The sequence below is a fragment of the Hemiscyllium ocellatum genome, chromosome 3 (genome assembly GCF_020745735.1).
Source record: "Hemiscyllium ocellatum isolate sHemOce1 chromosome 3, sHemOce1.pat.X.cur, whole genome shotgun sequence".
Lineage (NCBI taxonomy): Eukaryota > Metazoa > Chordata > Chondrichthyes > Orectolobiformes > Hemiscylliidae > Hemiscyllium > Hemiscyllium ocellatum.
This window is the reverse complement of record NC_083403.1, coordinates 16134418-16154589: the sequence shown is the minus strand read 5'-3', so window position 1 is coordinate 16154589 and position 20172 is coordinate 16134418. Positions and strand designations below refer to the sequence as shown.

The window sequence follows — 20172 nt, the reverse complement described above, 5'->3', positions numbered from 1 at the left end:
CTACATCTCGACAGTACCTTTGCTGAACAGAGTATCCCATAAAGTGATGGGGAATAAAAAAGTTTAAGAAGAGAATTGAAAGGATGTTAATCTATGATAGGACATAGAAGCTGTTGAAAGCTTTCTTGAAAAGGTGAATGTTGAAAAGGCTTCCAAACGTTTGAAGGAGAAATTATTGTAGTTTCTCCCAGTGCTTAAGTTATCCTTCGGTGAAATAGAGTCATTGAGGAGGCAACACAGAGAAAGATTCTTCAGTGCATGGGTTGTGCTGGTCAGCTAATTATTTTTTTTCCCATTTCCTAACACTTGGCCCATAGCCTTGTATGCCTAGGTGTGTAAGGAGGTGTTGCCCCACCCACCTCCCACACCACTTGGTTCAGGCCGGTCTCGAACTTTCTTTTCACTCGCTTTTAAAACTTCCGTTACATTGCCTCAAACTGCCCTGCTTGCTTCTGCAGACACCATTCTGGTCATTTCCTGACAAATTTGTTCCCTTGTCACTGGCACAAGATTGTACCTTCTGTGTTGCGGCAATTCAAGGTCAGTATGGCCTTCTTCCAGTCAGAGAGTCAAGGTAATACACAGAGTTCTGGTGGTGTCTCTTCACAAACCGATCAGCAATGGCTGAACACCCTTATCTTAGTTCAGCCACACTGATAAGTAAACATTGCAGTTTCTTGGCTACATAAACTGACACACTAATCATAGCTGGAACGGATAATTTTGGATAATTTCACTGTCAATTATGTCTGGAGACTGCAGCACAGGAAAGAGCCTGAGAGTGAATGTTTTTCACACAATGGGCTTCACTCCATGGTCAAAGTGGTGACCACGTCTCCCAACGAAGCCATTTTCAGGAGCCCTGACAGGATTAATCCCAAACGGGCACCTACCTAGTCACCCAGGTTTCCCAGGGCTTTCAGGATGAGGTTTCCACCTCCGATAGTTGCCAGTCAGTTGGAGTTTGATGGATTTTTTTTCAGTCTCAACAGCGCCACCAGGAGCAGTGGTGAATACTGGATCTGCAGGAAGTCTGGGACAGAACTGCGTATGGGTGGGGGGGAGGGGAGGACACTGAGAGGGCAGGTAAGTGGGATGGCTTTAGCTGCCTGACCTGCTCGCTTTTCCAGCCACACATTTTCAGCTTTAGCTAGGACCAGTCAGGCAGGCTGCCCAAATGATGTTGGCAGCAAGATGGGGGCCTACAGTGGCTACTCAAAGGCCCCAGGTGACCGAGGAGTGACCTCGACCATCCCTCCCCTCGACGTGACCAGAATGAGTTGGGAAGGTGAGACATTCTCTACCACAGCACCTACCCTCCCATTTAAATGGTTCCTCCTTCTCCCAAGCTCCCAGGATGGGCCTTGGATTCCATTCAATTCAAGCAGAACTATTTTCACTCACTGTCTTTTATTTAAGAAAGCTTTTCTTGGCAGATATGGTTGTAGTTTTTTTTAAAATTCATGCATGGGATGAGTGCATTATTGCTAGGTTAGCATTTATTGCCCATCCCTAGTTGCCCAGAGGCTGTGGGCCTGGAGTCACATGTAGTCCAGACCAGGTGGCGATAGCAGTTTCCTTCCCCAAAGGACATTAGTGAAGCAGATGGGTTTTCCCATCAATGGAAAGTGACTGAAAAGAGACTGCTGAGTCTGAAAAATCCATCAAACTCCAATTGACTGGCAACTATTGGAGGTGGAAACCTCATCCTGAAAGCCCCAGGAAACTTGGGCGGCTAGGTAGGTGCCCGTTTGGGACTTAATCCTGTCAGGGCTCCTGAAAATGGCTTCGTTGGGAGACATGGTCACCACCGTCACCGTGGAGTAAAGCCCATTGTGTGAAAAACATTCGCTCTCTTTTCTGTGCTGCAGTCTCCAGGCATAAGTAACAGCAAAATTATCCAACCTCAATGACCATGGGTACCTCATTAGCCTCTTCATTCCAGATTTTTATTGATTTCAAATTCCCCCACCTGCCGTGGCAGGGTTTGAGCCGAGGTTCCCAGGCCATTACCTGGGTCTCTGAAATAATGGTCCAGCAACAATACTACAAGACCATTGCCTCCCTGGAGCGCTCCTTGCTGTGGGCCACAGAGGCTCATTTTAAGTACACTCCGATTGCTGAGTTAAATTGATAATCTTTTCCAACCTACTGTCTACAGTCAGGACCACAATGAGTCCTGCTTCAAGCCCACATCACAACGGTGTCAGGAAAGAGAGAAAGGGCACGAATGATTTCTCCAGTGGTTCTGATCCCAGGCTTGAGTCGGACTCTCGACTGGATGTTCTGCACACCTCAATCCTCCCAGAAACAAAATATTGGACAGGGTACACCGCGAGGGGACCGGGAGTGAGCGGAGGGTCAGAGCTACGTACGTTCTGGAAGTCTTGCCCGAGCTTCTGGAGGACGCTGAGGTAGAACTTGAAGAAGAAGCTGAGGGTCAAGGTACGTCGGAATTGAACCATGCCACCGGGGGCAGAGGGCGAGAGAGTGAGTTCCCCTGCGAGCAGTGAGCAGGCCTCCTGTAGCAACGTCTTATTCCATTTCCTAAATGGGAAGCAGAGTGGGAAGGGGAGGGGGAAGGGAGGAAATCAATGACTGTCAAATTTGAGAGCATTTCAACATTCGAAAATAAGACTTAGAGCGAGACTGGCTGTTTGCGGCCCATTTTCATTTCTGCCCATGGTGTATGTAAGGCGTAATTTCTCTGCTCCCCCCACCCCTCCCCCCCGAACCCACCAATGCCACGATGTTACAACATGGCAGGTCACGATGGGGGCCTGCATCATTGCCTGAGCCATCTTGGCCCCCACCATGCGGAAGGACGGGCATGTGTGCCAGGCTTTTGAGCCTGATGTTAGCTACAAGCCAGAGACTAGCCCACATCTCCACCCCAGGCCACTCCTCTCATCCACCCAGCAGATCGCCAAGGCTGTTCATCCCCAGCAACCCGGGTCCTCTCCTCCACCAGAAACCTCAATCTGCACTGGCGCAGAGTCCGGACTCCTGAACAGCAGCTTCCTGACAGAGGGGAGTTATCACAGTCATTAGAGGCTGTTATCGACAGGCCCTTAGGGAATGTGTTGCTCCCTTTAGATTGTGTTAGCTGTTTATTGGTCAACTGTGCTCTGGTGGAGGGTGTTATCATGCAGACCTAAGTCCAGGGGGAACTGATTATCTGTGTGATTCAGGGTCTCTCTACCGTACCCCATATCGCTTTTCCCACTGTTGAATGAGGGGCGTGAATTCTGTCTATTTAGACCCAGGATATCACTTGTGTGTTAAAATGGAGGGCACTTCTGCTCCGACAATATAGGAGACAACTGAAACTGTGAATGTCGCATTGGGAAATGGATGCTTGTAATGTATGACTCTGTAAATAAAAATGTTGAAATGTGCAGAGATTAGACTCCAACGTTTCTCCATTACCACTTGGCTATTGGGAATGGAATGTATTACACTGAGGTGATTGTTTCCCCAAATAAGTCTTAATCCATAACCATGTCAATGAGAGCTAAGTCCAGGGGGGAACTGAGCATCTGTGTAGTTCAGGGCCTCTCTGCCTTATTCCCTATCGCTGTTCCCACTCTCGATTGAGGGGCATGAATTCTGACCAATTAGTCCAGTATATCGCTTGGGAAGTTTATCACATATTAAGCCAACCCACCAGTGATTGGGAAGCCTTACGTCAATGGCCTCACTCGAATGAAAGGGAAAGCCCGTTGTGTTGAATGAACTCTGAGGAGACTCACTTTCCAAGCAACAGTTCACACGTCTTCTTCGCAAACACAGTGGTAGGAGCCATGCCTCCGTAACTCAGTCCCAACTCTTCCACAATGTCGGTGCCTTCCTTGAAAGCCACTCTCATCCCGCAGTTCACGATTGCGATATCATCGTCCCTTCTTTGGGCCTGTTTATACGCTGACAAGTACTCCCCCTGCAAAGGAACAGACTGAGGCAATGACTGACCACACTTTAGGGACTTGGGAGACGGTGCAGAAGAGGGAGGGCTTTTGCCCGGAACGTCGATTTTCCTGCTTCTCGGATACTGACCTGGCCTGCTGTGCCTTTCCAGCACCACTCTAATCTAGACTGAGAGGGATATGGGCCAAGTGCTGGCAAATGGGACTAAAGTAATTTAGGATATCTGGTCGGCATGGATGGGTTGGACTGAAGGGCTTGTTTCTGTGCTGTGCATCTCTATGACTCTCTCAACATACGCACATTAACATAAGAAGTGGGAGTAGGTCACCCAGCCACATGAACCTGCTCTGCCATTCAATAGCTTCATAACTGATTTCATGGACCAGGCCAGAGTCCCTCCAAATACTTTAAGAGGGTAGCCTGGACCCTTACTGTTTCTTATGTTAAAGGCAGATGTGAAGTCCATGTTCCAGATCTGATGCAACTGGTCAAACTACTCAACATTGAGCAAAACACAATTTACTTAAACACTGTAGCTAAAGCACAACCACAGAAAGAGAAACTTAGAATAACTTACCTCTCTTGGAAAACTTAACAGATTAATAGGTACAGTACATGTCACTAATTAGCTGTTCCAATGTAGTAACATCCCATAAACATACCTTGGCAAAAAGGTAAAATCAGAAAAAACAGATTTTGTCTCACATACAATCTAACAGCACAGGAAGAGAACACCCATCATTTGGCTGTCATCAAGAGAGGAAAAAATATCTTCCACTTCTTCAAGCCCACAATCCTGGTTTGTGAGAGCTGGCCACACCCAGCCAGGCTGCTTCTATTGTTCCAACATTAAAAAAAAACAAGGCCTCACAAGCTATTTACTCTAGTGGTCTTGGTAGACAGCTTGTGATCTCTCTTCCAATAAAAACCTGGACAAACTAAACTATTTAGCTACAGCACCATCACATGAATCTCACTAATCCACACTGCTGCCAACACGATAATCTTTCTCCCCTTGCTTATCAAGCCTTTTCATTACATTAGAGGTGCTGGAGAGACTTTTTGTGGAGTGTTGGTTGCCCCCAATCTGGTGTTGGTAAAACTGAAACTGGACAGGTTAGAATTTATACAACATTGCTTGCTCAATGATCTACACCAGTCTTAAGGTTAAAACGCCTCCCAGCCAGCAACCCCCCAACTTTATAATTCTACACAGTGCTCACCCCCACACTAGTCAAATTACAGACTACCGTCTGTTTGGAATGGGGTTCTTGCTGAATTACAGAACCAGAATTGGACAAAGAACTGCAGATGCTGGAGATCTGAAACAAAGACAGACATTGTGGAGAAACTCAGCAGGTCTGACAGGCATTGGGGGGATTAAGCAGGGTTAATATTTCGAATCCAGTGACCACTTAAGAGACTATTGATTATTGAACTCCAAAACATTTTTAGTTTCTTGAGCCTTACTTGTGTTCGCATACCGGAGATGGCTTCTCACCTTCTTTGTGTAGGGGATCTCGATGGAAATCAATACTTCCTGAGGCTTCACCACAGTCTTCCTGTAGCCCGTGAAGAAATCTCCATCCATTCGCACAACACGGTTGCCACCTGGAAACAGGCAAAGGGAGGATGAACATCACGGTCATGTTCACAGTCAGACACTGAAGGGTTTCAATGGCCCTCTGGGATACCACTCACCTTCGGAGGACAAAGTCAGCAAACAGCCAGAGGCCATGAACACAGGGTTGAGGTCTGAGATAGGACTGGCGGTCATGATGTTCCCTCCGACAGCCTGAAGGTGTAGAGAGGAGAAGGGTTTAGTACTGCATACAGTCTACACTCCTGCTTCGCCCAGCCTGAACCACACATGACAACATACTGCTGTGGGAATCCAGGTCAGGTGGATACCCCCCTCCGCCCATAGCAGGAGATCGGATCCTATTCCTGCTGATACATCCCCATTCCTGCTGATACACCCCCACCCTCACATTCCTGCTGATACACCCCCACCCATCCCATTCCTGCTGATACAGCCCCCACCCTCACATTCCTGCTGATACACCCCCACCCATCCCATTCCTGCTGATGCACCCATACCCATCCCATTCCTGCTGATGCACCCATACCTGCTGATACAGCCCCCACCCATCCTATACCTGCTGATACACCCATACCCATCCCATTCCTGCTGATACAGCCCCCACCCATCCTATACCTGCTGATACACCCATACCCATCCCATTCCTGCTGATACAGCCCCCACCCATCCTATACCTGCTGATACACCCATACCCATCCCATTCCTGCTGATACACCCAAAACCATCCCATTCCTGCTGATACAGCCCCACCCTCACATTCCTGCTGATACACCCATATCCATCCCATTCCTGCTGATACAGCCCCCACCCATCCCATTCCTGCTGATACACCCACACCCTCACATTCCTGCTGATACACCCATACCCATCCTATACCTGCTGATACACCCAAACCCATCCTATTCCTTCTGATACACCCTCACCCTCATATTCCTGCTGATACAGCCCCACCCTCACATTCCTGCTGATACACCCACACCCATCCCATTCCTGCTGATACACCCATACCCATCCCATTCCTGCTGATACACCCCCACCCATCCCATTCCTGCTGATACACCCACACCCTCACATTCCTGCTGATACACCCATACCCATCCTATACCTGCTGATACACCCAAACCCATCCTATTCCTTCTGATACACCCTCACCCTCATATTCCTGCTGATACAGCCCCACCCTCACATTCCTGCTGATACACCCACACCCATCCCATTCCTGCTGATACACCCATACCCATCCCATTCCTGCTGATACACCCATATCCATCCCATTCCTGCTGATACACCCATATCCATCCTATTCCTGCTGATACACCCATACACACACAGACCAAGCCCTAAACTATGAAAGCAACCACCCCAACACACATAAAAGAAGTTGCATCAAGACATTATTCAAAAAGGCCACAACACACTGCAGTACACCAGAACTGCAAAAAGAGGAAGAAGAACACCTATACAATGGATTCGCCAAAAACGGATACCCGCGCAATTTCATCACCAGTTGCCTAAGGGAAAGACAACGGAATAAGGACATGCCACAACCCAAAGGACTGGCCACACTGCCATACATCAAGAACATTTCTGAACTGACAGCCAGACTGCTGCGACCACTAGGACTCATAACAGCACACAAACCAACAGCCACTCTGAGACAACATCTCACCAGGACAAAGGATCCGATACCCAGCATGAGCAAAACCAGTGTAATGTACAAAATCCCATGCAAGGACTGTGCAAAAAACTGCATAGGACAAACAGGAAGACAGCTAACAACCCGCATCCATGAATACCAACTAGCCACGAAACGACACGACCAGCTATCCTTAGTAGCCACACACACAGATGACAAGCAACATGAGTTCGACTGGGACAACATTACTATTATAGGACAAGCCAAACAGAGAACAGCCAGGGAATTCCTAGAGGCATGGCACTCATCCACAGATTCTATCAACAAACACATCGACCCGGACCCAATATACCGGCCACTGCAGCGGACAGCAACTGACAACCGGAAGCGGCAGAGACAAACCACTATAAATGCCGGAGGAAACAACACAGAAGCACTTCACAGGAGGCTCCCAAGCACTGAGGATGTCACCTAGACAGGGGACAAAACGTCTGCAGCACAAATTCCCAGCTCAGCGAACAGAACCACAACACCCATACCCATCCCATTCCTGCTGATGCACCCAACACCCATCCATCCCTCTGGATCCTGGCAGAGTATATTTTTGTTCATTCATGGGATGTGGAAAGTCTTGTGAGCATTTATTTTCCACACCTCAAACTGCACAGCTTGCCAGGCCTTTTAATAAACAAATATTCATGGGATATGGGTATCACTGGATGGCCCAGTATTTATTGCCCATCCCTAGTTGCCCTTGAGAAGGGCAATGTGTTTCACCCTACACTCCTTGACACCATCCAGGAACAAAGCAGCCCATTTGATTGGCATCACATGCACAAGCATCCCCTCCCTCCACCACTGCTCAGTAGCATCTGAGTGTACTATGTGCAAGATTAGATTCCCTACAGTGTGGAAACAGGCCCTTCGGCCCAACTAGTCCACACTGACCCTCCAAAGAGGAAACCACCTAGACCCATTCCCCCTCACTAATGCACCTAACTCTATGGACAATTTAGCATGACCACTTCACCTAACCAGCACATCTTTGGACTGTGGGAGGAAACTGGAGCACTCGGAAGAAACCCACACAGACACGGGGAGAACGTGCAAACTTCACACAGACAGTCACCTGAGGCTGGTCTCGAACCCGGGTCCCTGGTGCTGTGAGGCAGCAGTGCTAACCACTCAGCCACCGTGCTGCCCCCACTGCAGAAATTCACCAAAGATCCTTCCAGATCCACAACCGCTGCCAGGGGCAGCAGATAGTTATGAACACCAGCCCCTGTAGGTTCCCCTCCAAGCCACTCACTGTCCTGACTTGGAAACGTACCGATGCTGGGTCAGGATTGTTGGAATTGTCTTCCTAATGGCATTGTGGGTGTTCCTACAGCCAGTGGTTCAAGAAAGCAGCTCACTATCACCTTCTTTAGGGCAAATAGGGACAGGCAATAATGGGTCTACCAGTAACACCCTAACTCATGAATAAACAAGAGAAAAGGTGCATTGTCAGCGTTATTCTAAATAGTTTTTAATTCCAGATATTACATTCTACTGGTTACCCCAGTGGCATTTGACCCCATGAATTCAGAGCGTAATCCTGGTATTCTGGGTTACTCTCCCAGCAAGGTTACCCCACCTTGTTCACTAATGTCCTCCAGGGAAAGGAACTCTGCCATCCTTATCTGGTCTGGCCTACATGTGACTCCAGACCCACAGCAATGTCGTTGACTCTTAACTGCCCTCTGGGGCAATTAGGGATGGGCAATAACCACTGGGCTCAGCCAGTGGTGTCCACATTCCATGGTTACCTGCTGCCCCTCAGAGATGGTTTGTTGCCCTCACCCATTTGGTGAACAAAATCCTGCAACATGTGCTGGCCTAGCCAGTGATGCCCACATCCCGTGATAAATTAAGGAGAAGCACTCACAGCAACATTCCGGACCTGTTGTCCTGCGAACCAACATAGCTGTTCCAATACGGCCTTGAAAACCTCAGTCTTGTAGCTGGGAAGCTGGTTTACAGCCTTTTTCAGCACACTCCCAATATAGGCCAGATTACAGGCAGCCCCAAACATTATCCCTGCAAAACAGTCAAGGTGTGCGCATGAGAAACAACCTGACCATTTACATCGTGCCTTCAGCTTAGTATGACGTCCCATAGTCCTTCCCAAGAGTAACTCTCAGATGACGGCTATCTCCATGTCACTTTACGGGATGTTAAAACTGGTGGCTTACAGCTTAGTCAAAGGGATAGATTTACCCCCAGCCTCTCAAAGAGGGAGTTAGAGACGCAGCACGGGCTTAAAAAGGCAATTTCAGGGTGTAAGGTCGAGATGGTGATTAAGACACAGGCACCAATGAGAGGAGCGATGAAAATCGAGGGTGCTCAGGATAGAATCGGGGGGTGAGCTGAAGGGTTGTGGGGCTGGAGGAGATCTTGGAGACGAGGAGGCGAGGCCACAGAGGATCACAGAGACAAAGAGGAGAGATTTAGAATCGAATGGGAACCAATGGAGGCCAGTGAGTGCCCATCTGACCCTCTGGGGTGAGGGGTGGGGAGTGGAACTGATCCCAACTCAAAAAAGATCTGGCTGGAAGGCAACCCTTTGGACCCCGAGTGTGGTGGGAATGGGAACCTGACGATTCGGAATTATTAGTTCGCTTTGATTCAAGTGAAGGTTTCACGCAGCTTCACAGGACTAGCAGCGTAGAAGGGGGCCAGCACTTCAACCAGGAACTGTCTGCTGTCACACCTCCTGTAGACCCCCTCCACTCATTTAGGGATCTTCCCTTTCTACATTAGTAATTACGGGTAACAGGCAGTAAATGCTGGAGAGATACTCAAGTCTTCACAATGGGGATCGATAGGTTTCTTTGTTGGGTCAGTGAATCGATCACAGCAAGGTATGAACTGGGAGTGGAGATAGACCAATCATCCTCTTAAAACTCAGTACGATCATTGATGAACTGTTTATATTTTTAATTCCATATTCTTCAACTATCCTTAATAACTTAATCCACCTGTTGTTCCTTAAAAACATCACCCACCATCTTCTGAGGCAGAGAGCTCCAGAGTTGCGTACCCTTTCGAGAGAAAATGATTGCTCCTTATCTCTATCCCAGAAGGGCGAAGCTTACATTTTAAATCATGCCCCTGTAGTTCTGGACTGACTCACAGCAGGAAACATCTTTTCCACATTCACCTCGTCAAGATCATTCAGGACGTGACACACATCAACATAAATCACCCCCCCTGCTCTCCTAAACTTCAGTGGAAACAAACCCATCCATCCAACTCTCCCTCACAAGACACCAGGTATCAATCTATAATACCTCCTCTGAACCACCTTTCTGATTTACACTCTTCCTCAAGTAAGCAACCTCAAACTGCGCACGATGTGGTCTTCTCAGTGCCTTATGTGACTGAAGTATATAACGTAAACTCAGTTCCTCTTGCAGTTAAGGATAGCATTCCATTGGCTTTCCTAATGACATTCTGTACCGGACTCATGCAATACAACCTCGATCTCCTGCAGCTTGAAATTCTGCAGTCATTCTTCATTTAAGTAGAATTCCATCTTCATATTCTCTCCGTCAAAGTGAACAACTTTACATTTTTCCACATAATACTCCACCTGCCAGATCTTTTGCCCACTCACTCTCCCCATCTATATCAGTCTGTAACCTCCTTATGTCTCTTACCTAACACATTTTCCCACCTACCTTTACATCATCTGCTACCGTGCCTTCATCTTAAGTCATTGACAGTAAATTGCAAAGAGCTCAGGTTCCAGGACCTAGCAGAACTTCACTCATCACATCCTCACTTAGCTGTATGATGTGGGAGCTGGCTGATCCCATTGTGAATGACAGTGACCACATCTGCAGCAGGTGGTGGTCGCAGGATGGTCTGGATGCCAGAATTGATGGTCTGGAATCTGAGCTTCAAACACTGCGGCACATCTGGGAGAGGGAGAGTTATCTGGATGATTAGTGATCGGGGACAAGAGAGTGTGACTGTAAGTGAGGCAGGTAGGGGGATTCTGAGTTCAGGAGTGGAGGAGCCTCAGCCTTTGACCTTGTCCAACAGGTATGAGATTCTTGCTCCCTGTGTGGATGAGGGAAAGGGCTGTGGACAGGATGAGCCAGCTGACCATGGCACCATGGTGCAGAAGGCCATTCAAGAGGGAAGAGCAAAAAGACAAGTAGTTGTTATAGGGGAGTCCATATTTAGGGGGACGGATAGTATCCTTTGTGAGCTGGATTGGGAGTCCCGCATGGTGTGCTGCCTGCCCGGTGCCAGAGTGCAGGATATCTCCGACCAGCTTGAAAAGATATTGGAGTGGGAAGGGAAGGGGGAGGATCCAAATGTTGTGGTCCACATTGGCCCTAACAACGTTCGTAAGTTAGGAAGGAGGACCTTTTTTGGGGAGTATCAAGCACTAGGAAGGAAATTGAAGAACAGGTCCTTGAGGGTCATAACTTCTGGATTATTGCCCAAGCCATGTGCTAATTGGCATAGGGATAAGAAAGTTAGGGAAGTAAACACGTGACTAAGAGATTGGTGTGGGAAAGAGGGCTTCTATTTCATGGGGCATTGGCAACAGTTTTGGGACCGGAGGGATCTGTACCGATGGGACAGTCTCCACCTGAACCGATCTGGAACCAATATTCTTGGGAAAAGGATAAATAGGGTGGTCACTAGGACTTTAAACTTGTGAGTTGGGGGGAAGGGAAATGGAAAGGGACAGGGAGTGTGCAGTCAAGTAGAAAGATAAGCAGCAGGTTAGTACGTGTGCAGGGTTTAAGTTCAAGGCAGACTAGGAATGAAGCAATAAGGAAGGATAACTTAGGAAGTATTACTAGAGATGTTGGAAATCATGAGGATAAGAAAATTAGCATTAAGGCGCTTTACCTGAATGCGCCCAGATGAATTAATGACACAAATCATCGTGAATGATTATGATGTGGTAGGCATCACAGAGATGTGGTTGCTGGGGGTTCAGGGCTGGCAATTAAACATCCAAAGATTTACAATTTATCGAAAAGACAGGGAGGTGGGCAGAGGGGGCGAGGTTGGCCTGTTAGTTAAGAATGAAATTAAGTCTGTGGCACTGAATGATATAGAGTCAGATGATGTGGCGTCTGTGTGGGTGGAGCTGACGAACCACAAAGGCAAAACAAAACCATAATGGGAGTTATGTACAGACCTCCAAGCAGTGCTCAGGACCAGGGGCACAAGATGTACCAGGAAATAGATAGGGTATGTCAGAAAGGCAAGGTCATGGTGATCATGGGGGCTTCAATATGCAGGTGGTCTGGGTGAATTATGTTACCGGTGGATCCAAAGAAAAGGGAATTCATGGAATGCTTACAGGATGGCTTTTTGGAACAGCTTGTCATGGAGCCCGCAATGGGGCAGGCTATTCTGGACTTAGTGCTAAGTAATGGGTCAGACTTTAGAAAGAATCTTAAATTAAAGGAGCTCTTAGGAGGCAGCGATCATAATATGGTAGAGTTCAGTCTGAAGTCTGAAAGAGAGAAGGAAAAATTGGATGTAATGGTGTTACAGTTAAAGAAAGGTAATTACAGGGGCATGAGAGAGGAACTAACGAAAATTGACTGGAAGTAGAGCCTAAGGGGGCAAGACAGTAGAGCAACAATGGCAGGAGTTGCTGGGTGTAATTGAGGACACAGTACAGAGGTTCATCCCAAAGAAAAGAAAGATTACTGGGGCGGCGGGGGAGGGCATTGGACAACCATGGAACTCAGGAAATGTATCACAGAAAAAGCGAGCCTATAAAGTGGCCAAGAGCACTGGGAAATCAGAAGATTAGGAAGGCTACAAAAACAAACAGATGATAACAAAGAGAAATAAGGAAGGAGAGGATCAAATATGAAGGTAGGCTAGCCAGTAATATTAGAAATGATAGTAAAAGTTTCTTTCAATACATAAGAAACAAATGAGAGTCAGAAGTAGACATTAGGCCATTCCAAATTGATGCAGGAAGGCTAGTGATGGGAGATAAGGACGTAGCTGAAGAACTTAATAAGTACTTTGTGTCAGTCTTCGCAGTGGAAGACATGAGTAATATCCCAACAATTAAGGAGAGTCAGGAGGCAGAGTTGAGTATGGTAGCCATTTCAAAAGAGAAAGTGCTAGCAAAGCTAAAAGGTCTAAAACTGATAAATCTCTTGGCCCCGATGGGCTACCTCCTATAGTTCTGAGGGAGGTGGCTGAGAAAATAGCAGAGGCATTGGTTGTGATCTTTCAAAAGTTACTGGAGTCAGGGAAAGTCCCAGGTGATTGGAAAATCGCTGTTGTAACCCCCTTGATCAAGAAAGGATCAAGACAAAAGATGGAAAAGTTTAGGCTGACTAGCATAACCTCCGTTGTTGGTAAAATTCTAGAATCCATCATTAAGGATGAGATTTCTAAATTCTTGGAAGTGCAGGGTCGGATTAGAATAAGTCAGCATGGAATTAGTAAGGGGAGGTCATGCCTATCAAACCTGTTAGAATTCTTTGAAGAGGTAACAAGTAGGTTAGACCAGGGAAACCCTGTGAATGTTATCTATCTATATTTCCAAAAGGCCTTTGATAAGATATCTCACAGGAGGCTGCTGAGTAAGGTGAGGAACCATGGTGTTAGAGGTGAGCTTCTGACATGGATTGAGGATTGGCTGTCTGACAGAAGGCAGAGAGTTGGGATAAAAGGTTCTTTTTCAGAATGGCAGCCGGTGACAAGCGGTGTCCCGCAGGGTTCAGTGTTGGGGCAGCAGCTGTTCACTTTATATATTAATGATCTGGACAAAGGTACTAGGGGCATTCTGGTGAAGTTTGCTGATGATACAAAGTTAGGAGGACAGGCAGGTAGTACTGAGGAAGTGGGGAGGCTGCAGAAAGATTTAGACAGAGTAGTGTAGTCCAGGAAATGGCTGATGAAATTCAATGTGAGCAACTGTGAGGTCTTGCACTTTGGAAGAAAGAATACAGGCATGGACTACTTTCTAAATGGTGAGGAAATTCATAAAGCCAAAGTACAAAGGGATCTGGGAGTGTTAGTCCAGGATTCTCTAAAGGTAAACATGCAGGTTGAGTCTGTGATTAAGAAAGCGAATGTAATGTTGTCATTTGTCTCAAGAGGGTTGGAATATAAAAGCAGTGATGTGCTTTTGAGACTTTATAAAGTTCTGGTTAGGCCCCATTTAGAATACGGTGTCCAGTTTTGGGCCCCACACCTGAGGAAGGACATACTGGCACTGGAGCGTGTCCAGCGGAGATTCACACGGATGATCCCTGGAATGGTAGGCCTAACATACGATGAACAGCTGAGGATCCTGGGATTGTGTTCATTACAGTTTAGAAAGTTGAGGGGAGATCTAATAGAAGCTTACAAGATAATACATGGCTTAGAAATGGTGGATGCTGGATAATTGTTTTTGTCAGGCAGGCAGACTAGGACCCATAAGCACAGCCTTAGAATTAGAGAGGGTCAATTTAGAATGGAAATGAGGAGAGATTTCTTCAGCCAGAGAATGGGTGGGTCTGTGGAATTCATTGCCATGGAACGCAGTGGAGGCCGGGATGTTAAATGTCTTCAAGGCAGAGATTGATAAATTCTTGATTATGGGGAGGGTGTGGTTAATGGAGTTGAAATGTCCATCAGCCATGATTAAATGGTGGAGTGGACTTGATGGGCCAAATGACCTTCCTTCCACTCCTATGTCTTATGGTCTCTTATCGTCATTACACTCTGTTTTCTATCAGCCAGCCGATCTTCCATCCATACTACCAACTGCACCACCTACTCATATTTACACAACAATCTTTAAGGTAGCAGCTTGTTGAATGCCTTCTGGAAATCCTAGTTCAGGAGACATTCCTGCAGTGTGGAGCTAAGGTGGGTAAATGCCCATGTTGAGGTGCAGATAGTGGTTAGCACTACTGCTTCACAGTGCCAGGGACGTAGGTTCAATTCCAGCCTTAGGTATCTGGCAGTGTGGAGTCTGCACATTCTTTCTGTGCCTGAGTGGTGCTCTGATTTCCTCCCATAGTCCAAAGATGTGCAGATTAGCTATGTTAAAACACACATAGTGTCCAGGGATGTGGAGATTAGCCATGGGCAACACAGGGTTATCGTCATGGGGTAAGGTGTTCTTTGGAGGGGCAGTGTAGACTCAATGGGCTGAATGACTTGCTCCTCCACAATAGGGATCCCATGATAATGTTCCTTTTAATTGAGACCCCTGTCTCAATAGCAACTTGTGGTGATCGTGACAAAAAGAAATGGAAACCCATCCTGGCTGATTCTACACTATTCAATGATGGTCAGTGGGTATATTTGACTCACTGATTCCTGCCAAGTGTATGGAGCCCTCCTGAATATGATAGCAACAAGAGTAAATGGGCAGAACGTGTGTCAAGAGATGATGAGTCCAGCTCCACAATGCCATGAAAACAACCACCCCTTCACCCCTTCACTTTACACTCGCTGGTACGGTCCTTTCCCAGCTTGGCCTATACCTGACCTCACAGACACCCTGCTGTAGTTGACTCAACCATCCCATGTTGTGACTGAGCGAACCATTCAGTTGTATTGAAATTACTGTCTGCGTGCTCAAGAGGAAGGGCAACCGATTGGACAATGAGCGATGGCCACCAGCTATTGGTCTCACACCAGTGGTGCCCACATCCTGAGAAAACATGTTGAATAAATTGTGGTACCCACCGGGAAAGAAAATGTTCGACCAACTTTCGAAGGCTGTGGTGTCAGTGGACTCTACAACAGCATTGTGGGTTCCTAACATTGACTGCCCCCTCCTACTCGACTCTACCAATAAAATCATCACGTACAGACAGTGCCACCTCACTTACCCGTATCAGTGTGGCGGCTGAAGTTCATCTCAGGAATCTGAGCCGGAGCCAAGATTATTGGGTACAACATGTTCTTCATCCTCATTTCGATGCCTGTATAGACCCGAGAGAGAGCGAGATGGTGAACAGATCCCCTCCTTCTCCTAACCACGCCGTCAATGCCAATCCCAGAGCTCCCACTCTCTGGCACTCACCGATTACTGGAGTCCACTCACTGCTAACGATTATTAATGTTACAGTTACTGATCTCTCTCAATAAAGTAAACTGTGTGATTTGAACAGCAAACTGTTTAATTCCCTGAACCTCTCTCTCCGTTGTGCATTTATCACTCAACTCAGTTCCACGGCCAGATCCTATCCCACTCTGTTGTTGCAAGGAGGGTGGGTGGTTATTGGCCAGTCTGCGATTTTAATCTTACCTACTTCAGTGTTGCCAACCACAAGTCTGGCATCTGGGTATCTGCCCTTCAAGACCAACAGTTCGTTCAGGGTTGTCGGCTGAATCCAAGTGACTCGCTCGCCTTTAAAGATCAATGTGTCTCGAGGTGACTCCTGAAGTAACTGCAAAACAACATTGATCCACTCAGTCGTGTTCATTGCTCCACTCTGAGGCTCTGCCCATTGAATGCGCCCAATACAATAGTTTGCTCATTTAGGCCCAAGTGACCATCTTTAATCTTGCATTAGAATTGGGAGGTGGTGGGAGCAGGAATTTGGCATTTCAGATCTGAAAGGTCTCTGAACGTGGTACCATGAGGGTGATCACTGGTCACAAAGGCCACCCAGCACACGGTCAAATGCAGTGTTTAATGTTACAAACAGTCTTGTTTCATCTCAGACAATCGACAGGTGGAAGGATGTGGTCAGTTACCAGGTAAAGTCACCATAGCACAAATGGATGAGAGGGCTAGTCTCTCCCTCATTAGCGAGCGAGAGAGAGAGAGAGAGAGAGAGAGAGAGAGAGAAGGAAAGAGAGAGTGAGAGAGAGGGGGGGAGGGGAGAGGGAGAGGGGATAGAGAGAGGGAGGCAGAGAGAGGGGGTGAGAGAGAGTGAGAGAGAGAGGGAGGGAGAGAGAGAGAGAGGGAGAGAGAGAGAAAGAGAGAGGGAGGGGGGAGAGAGAGAGGGAGTGAGAGAGAGAGAGAGGGAGTGAGAGAGGGAGGGGGAGAGAAAGAGAGGGGAGGGGGAGGAAGAGTGAGAGACAGTAAGTGAGAGATAGAGATTTGGGCGGGAGAGTGTGTGTGAGAGAGACAGAGAAGGAGAGAGAGAGGGGGAAAGGGACAGAGAGGAGAGAGGGAGAGAGAGGAAGGGAGAGAGAATGAGACAGAGGGAGCGAGAAAGAGAGCGAGAAAGAGAGAGAGAGAGAGAGGGGATAGAGAGAAAGACAGAGAGGGAGAGAGAGAGAGAGAGGTGGGCGGGGGGAAGGAGAGAGAGGGAGGGAGAGAGGTGGAGGAGGGAGAGAGTGAGGGAGGGAGGGAGAGAGGGTGGGAGAGAGAGAGAGTGGAGGGAGAGAGAGAGGGAGAGAGAGAGGTGGGGGGGAAAGAGTGTGTGTGTGTGGGGGGGGAGGGAGAGAGAGAGGGAGGTTGGGGGGAGAGAGAGGGAGAGAAAGAGAGAAAGAGAGGGAGAGAGGGAAGGGGAGAGAGAGGGGGGATAGAGATGGAGAGAGGGAGGGAAAGAGAGAAAAAAGAGAGAGGGGAGAGAGAGAGAGAGGTAGGAGGGAGAGAAAGGGGAGGAGGGAGAGAGGGAGAGAGAGAGAGAAGGAGCGAGGGGGAGAGAGAGGGGGAGAGAGGGAGGGAGAGAGAGAGAGAGTGAGAGAGAGGGTAGTAAGAGAGAGAGAGATAAGAAGGGAGGTGGGGGGTGGGGGGGGGAGGAAAGAGAGAAAGAACCTGTGTGAGTTTAACTGAGGGTCACCACATGTCACCCAAGTGGTGAGACTGAGATGGTGACCTTCAAGGTAAGCTCAGGTAAAATATACAATACAGTACAGCACAAAAACAGGCCCTGTGGCCCACCAAGACTATATCAACACCTGATGTATTTCTAAACTGAAAACCTTTTGCTTCTACCATGTCCATATCCCTCTATTCCCTACTTATTCAGGTATCAGTCAAGGTGCCTCACATACATTCTGATTGAATCTGTCATTAGTACATTCCAGGCCTGTCAAACTAGGCAACATCATGGTAAAGGAGCGAATTACTACAGCTGCTGGAATCTGTACTGAAAATCCCAGCAGGTCAGGCAGCATCCATGGAGAGAGAGCAAGCTAAGAGAGAGAGAGAGAGAGAGAGAGAGCCTCTAGAGTCATCTAGACACAAAACTTTAGCTTGCTTTCTCTCCACAGATACTGCCTGACCAGCTGTGCTCTCTAGCATTTTTTGTGTAGAACCTTCCACTGCTAATCTCTGTTTTATATAGCTAAGCCAGTTCTGTATCCATCTCACCATCTCACCACAGATGCCATCTGACTTCATCTTTGGCATCAGCCATGAGTGACCCAATCAAAGGCCTTGCTAAAGATTCCTGATGAAGGGCTTTTGCCTGAAACGTCGATTCTCCTGCTCCTCGGATGCTGCCTGACCCCCTGTGCTTTTCCAGCACCACCCTCTTGACTCTAATCTCCAGCATCTTCAGTCCTCACTTACACTTAAAGACCATATGGTCGACATCCACTGCCCTGCCCTCTTTCATTATCTTTGTCACTTCCTTAAAACAATGGAATCAGATATGTGAGACCTGACCTTCCTGCACAAAGCCAACACAGGGATATGTCGTTGGTATTACTCTGCATTGCAAACCAGCCATCCAACTAACTGAGCTAACTGAACCTCCGGTCGGAAGTTACAGCTCCAATGGTCTTGCCAATATTTAATTGGAGGAAATTTCAGTGTATCCAGTACTCGATATTGGATAAGCAGCCTGATGACTTCGCAACAGTGAAGGAGTCACTAGAGCTGGGAGTCATCAGTACATGTTTGAGGGCGAATTCCAGGTGCTGCTAGCAAAGGGGTAGCTTTTAAATGGGAAATAGGACCAGGCCAAGGAGCAATTCTCTGGGGGCATCTGAAGTAATGGCATGGGAGGTGGAAGAGATCAGTTAGGTATAAATGGAACCAGGCAACAGCAGGTCCAGCTTTTTGGATGACAATGGAATAATGCCAGAGGTGGATGCTGTGTCCAACCATATCAAAGGCTGGTGACAGGGCACAAGGACATAAACTTAACATAATTTTGTGAATGAAGCAAGGTTGATCTGAGAAAAAGATGTTTTAACACAGCGAGTAATTAATTTATATAAATGTGGTGGAGGGAGGTTCAGTTGAGGCAAGTAAGCGGGCACGGATTGGTTATTTGGATGGAAATGGTGTATGGGGAAAAGCCGGGAGATTGGCTCTGGGTAATGTTGCTCACTTGACAAGCTGGTACAGCCACAATGGGCTGAATGGCCTGTGATTCTATGCATCACAGCTGGAATAAACTCTGAGACTCGAAAGGAGTAGAGGAGGTTATAGAGATAGGGAATGGTGAGGCAAGGGGTCTGACTCAAAAGCATAAATGAAACAAGCGCCTTCCTGGGTGGGGGTCTAATGCGAGGACTGTGAGGAAAGTGAGGACTGCAGATGCTGGAGTCAGAAAGCATGGTGCTGGAAAAGCACAGCCGGTCAGGCACGTCTGAGGAGCAGGAGAGTCGACATTTTCGAATTCATTCCTGATGAAGAGCTTAATCTCGAAACATCGACTCTCCAGCTCCACGTTAACTTCCTGACCGGCTGTGCTTTTCCAGCGTCATGCTTTTTGACAGAGATCTAATGTGGGTCACCCAAGGTGAGGGGGTAGGGTTAATCTGCAACGACACACCTGAGCAATTGGCCTGTCCTTCTGTCAAAGGAATGTCACATTTGTACCTACCAGGAGCTCTGGGGGGAAGATCGGCTCCTGAGTGGGATCCAGAGGTTTAAACTCTGATGGTTCGAAAAGCCTGGGTGACATCTGTAACAAAGAGCAAGTGATTAGTTGTCACTTCTGGAATATACTTTGATAAATGTACCTGACACTCTCGGGTCCTAAACTCTAGGGTTGGCCCCGTGCTGGCTAGTTAAGTGCCTGATGGACAGATTTAATTCCACAGGGTCTTT

The 20172-nt window shown here is 47.6% G+C and overlaps 1 protein-coding gene across 1 annotated transcript in view; it reads right to left on the bottom strand.

Annotated features, from left to right (window-relative positions):
* The window catches only part of xdh (xanthine dehydrogenase), a 112871-nt gene that overhangs the window by 64653 nt on the left and 28046 nt on the right, over positions 1–20172 (bottom strand). The window contains exons 7-14 of the mRNA XM_060854447.1: positions 19946–20026; positions 16459–16600; positions 16040–16132; positions 9091–9242; positions 5626–5719; positions 5426–5535; positions 3753–3937; positions 2345–2547 (exon numbers count right to left, since the gene is read on the bottom strand). Coding sequence (XP_060710430.1) covers positions 2345–2547; positions 3753–3937; positions 5426–5535; positions 5626–5719; positions 9091–9242; positions 16040–16132; positions 16459–16600; positions 19946–20026 — 1060 coding nt within the window. The remainder of the gene's footprint in view (positions 1–2344; positions 2548–3752; positions 3938–5425; positions 5536–5625; positions 5720–9090; positions 9243–16039; positions 16133–16458; positions 16601–19945; positions 20027–20172) is intronic.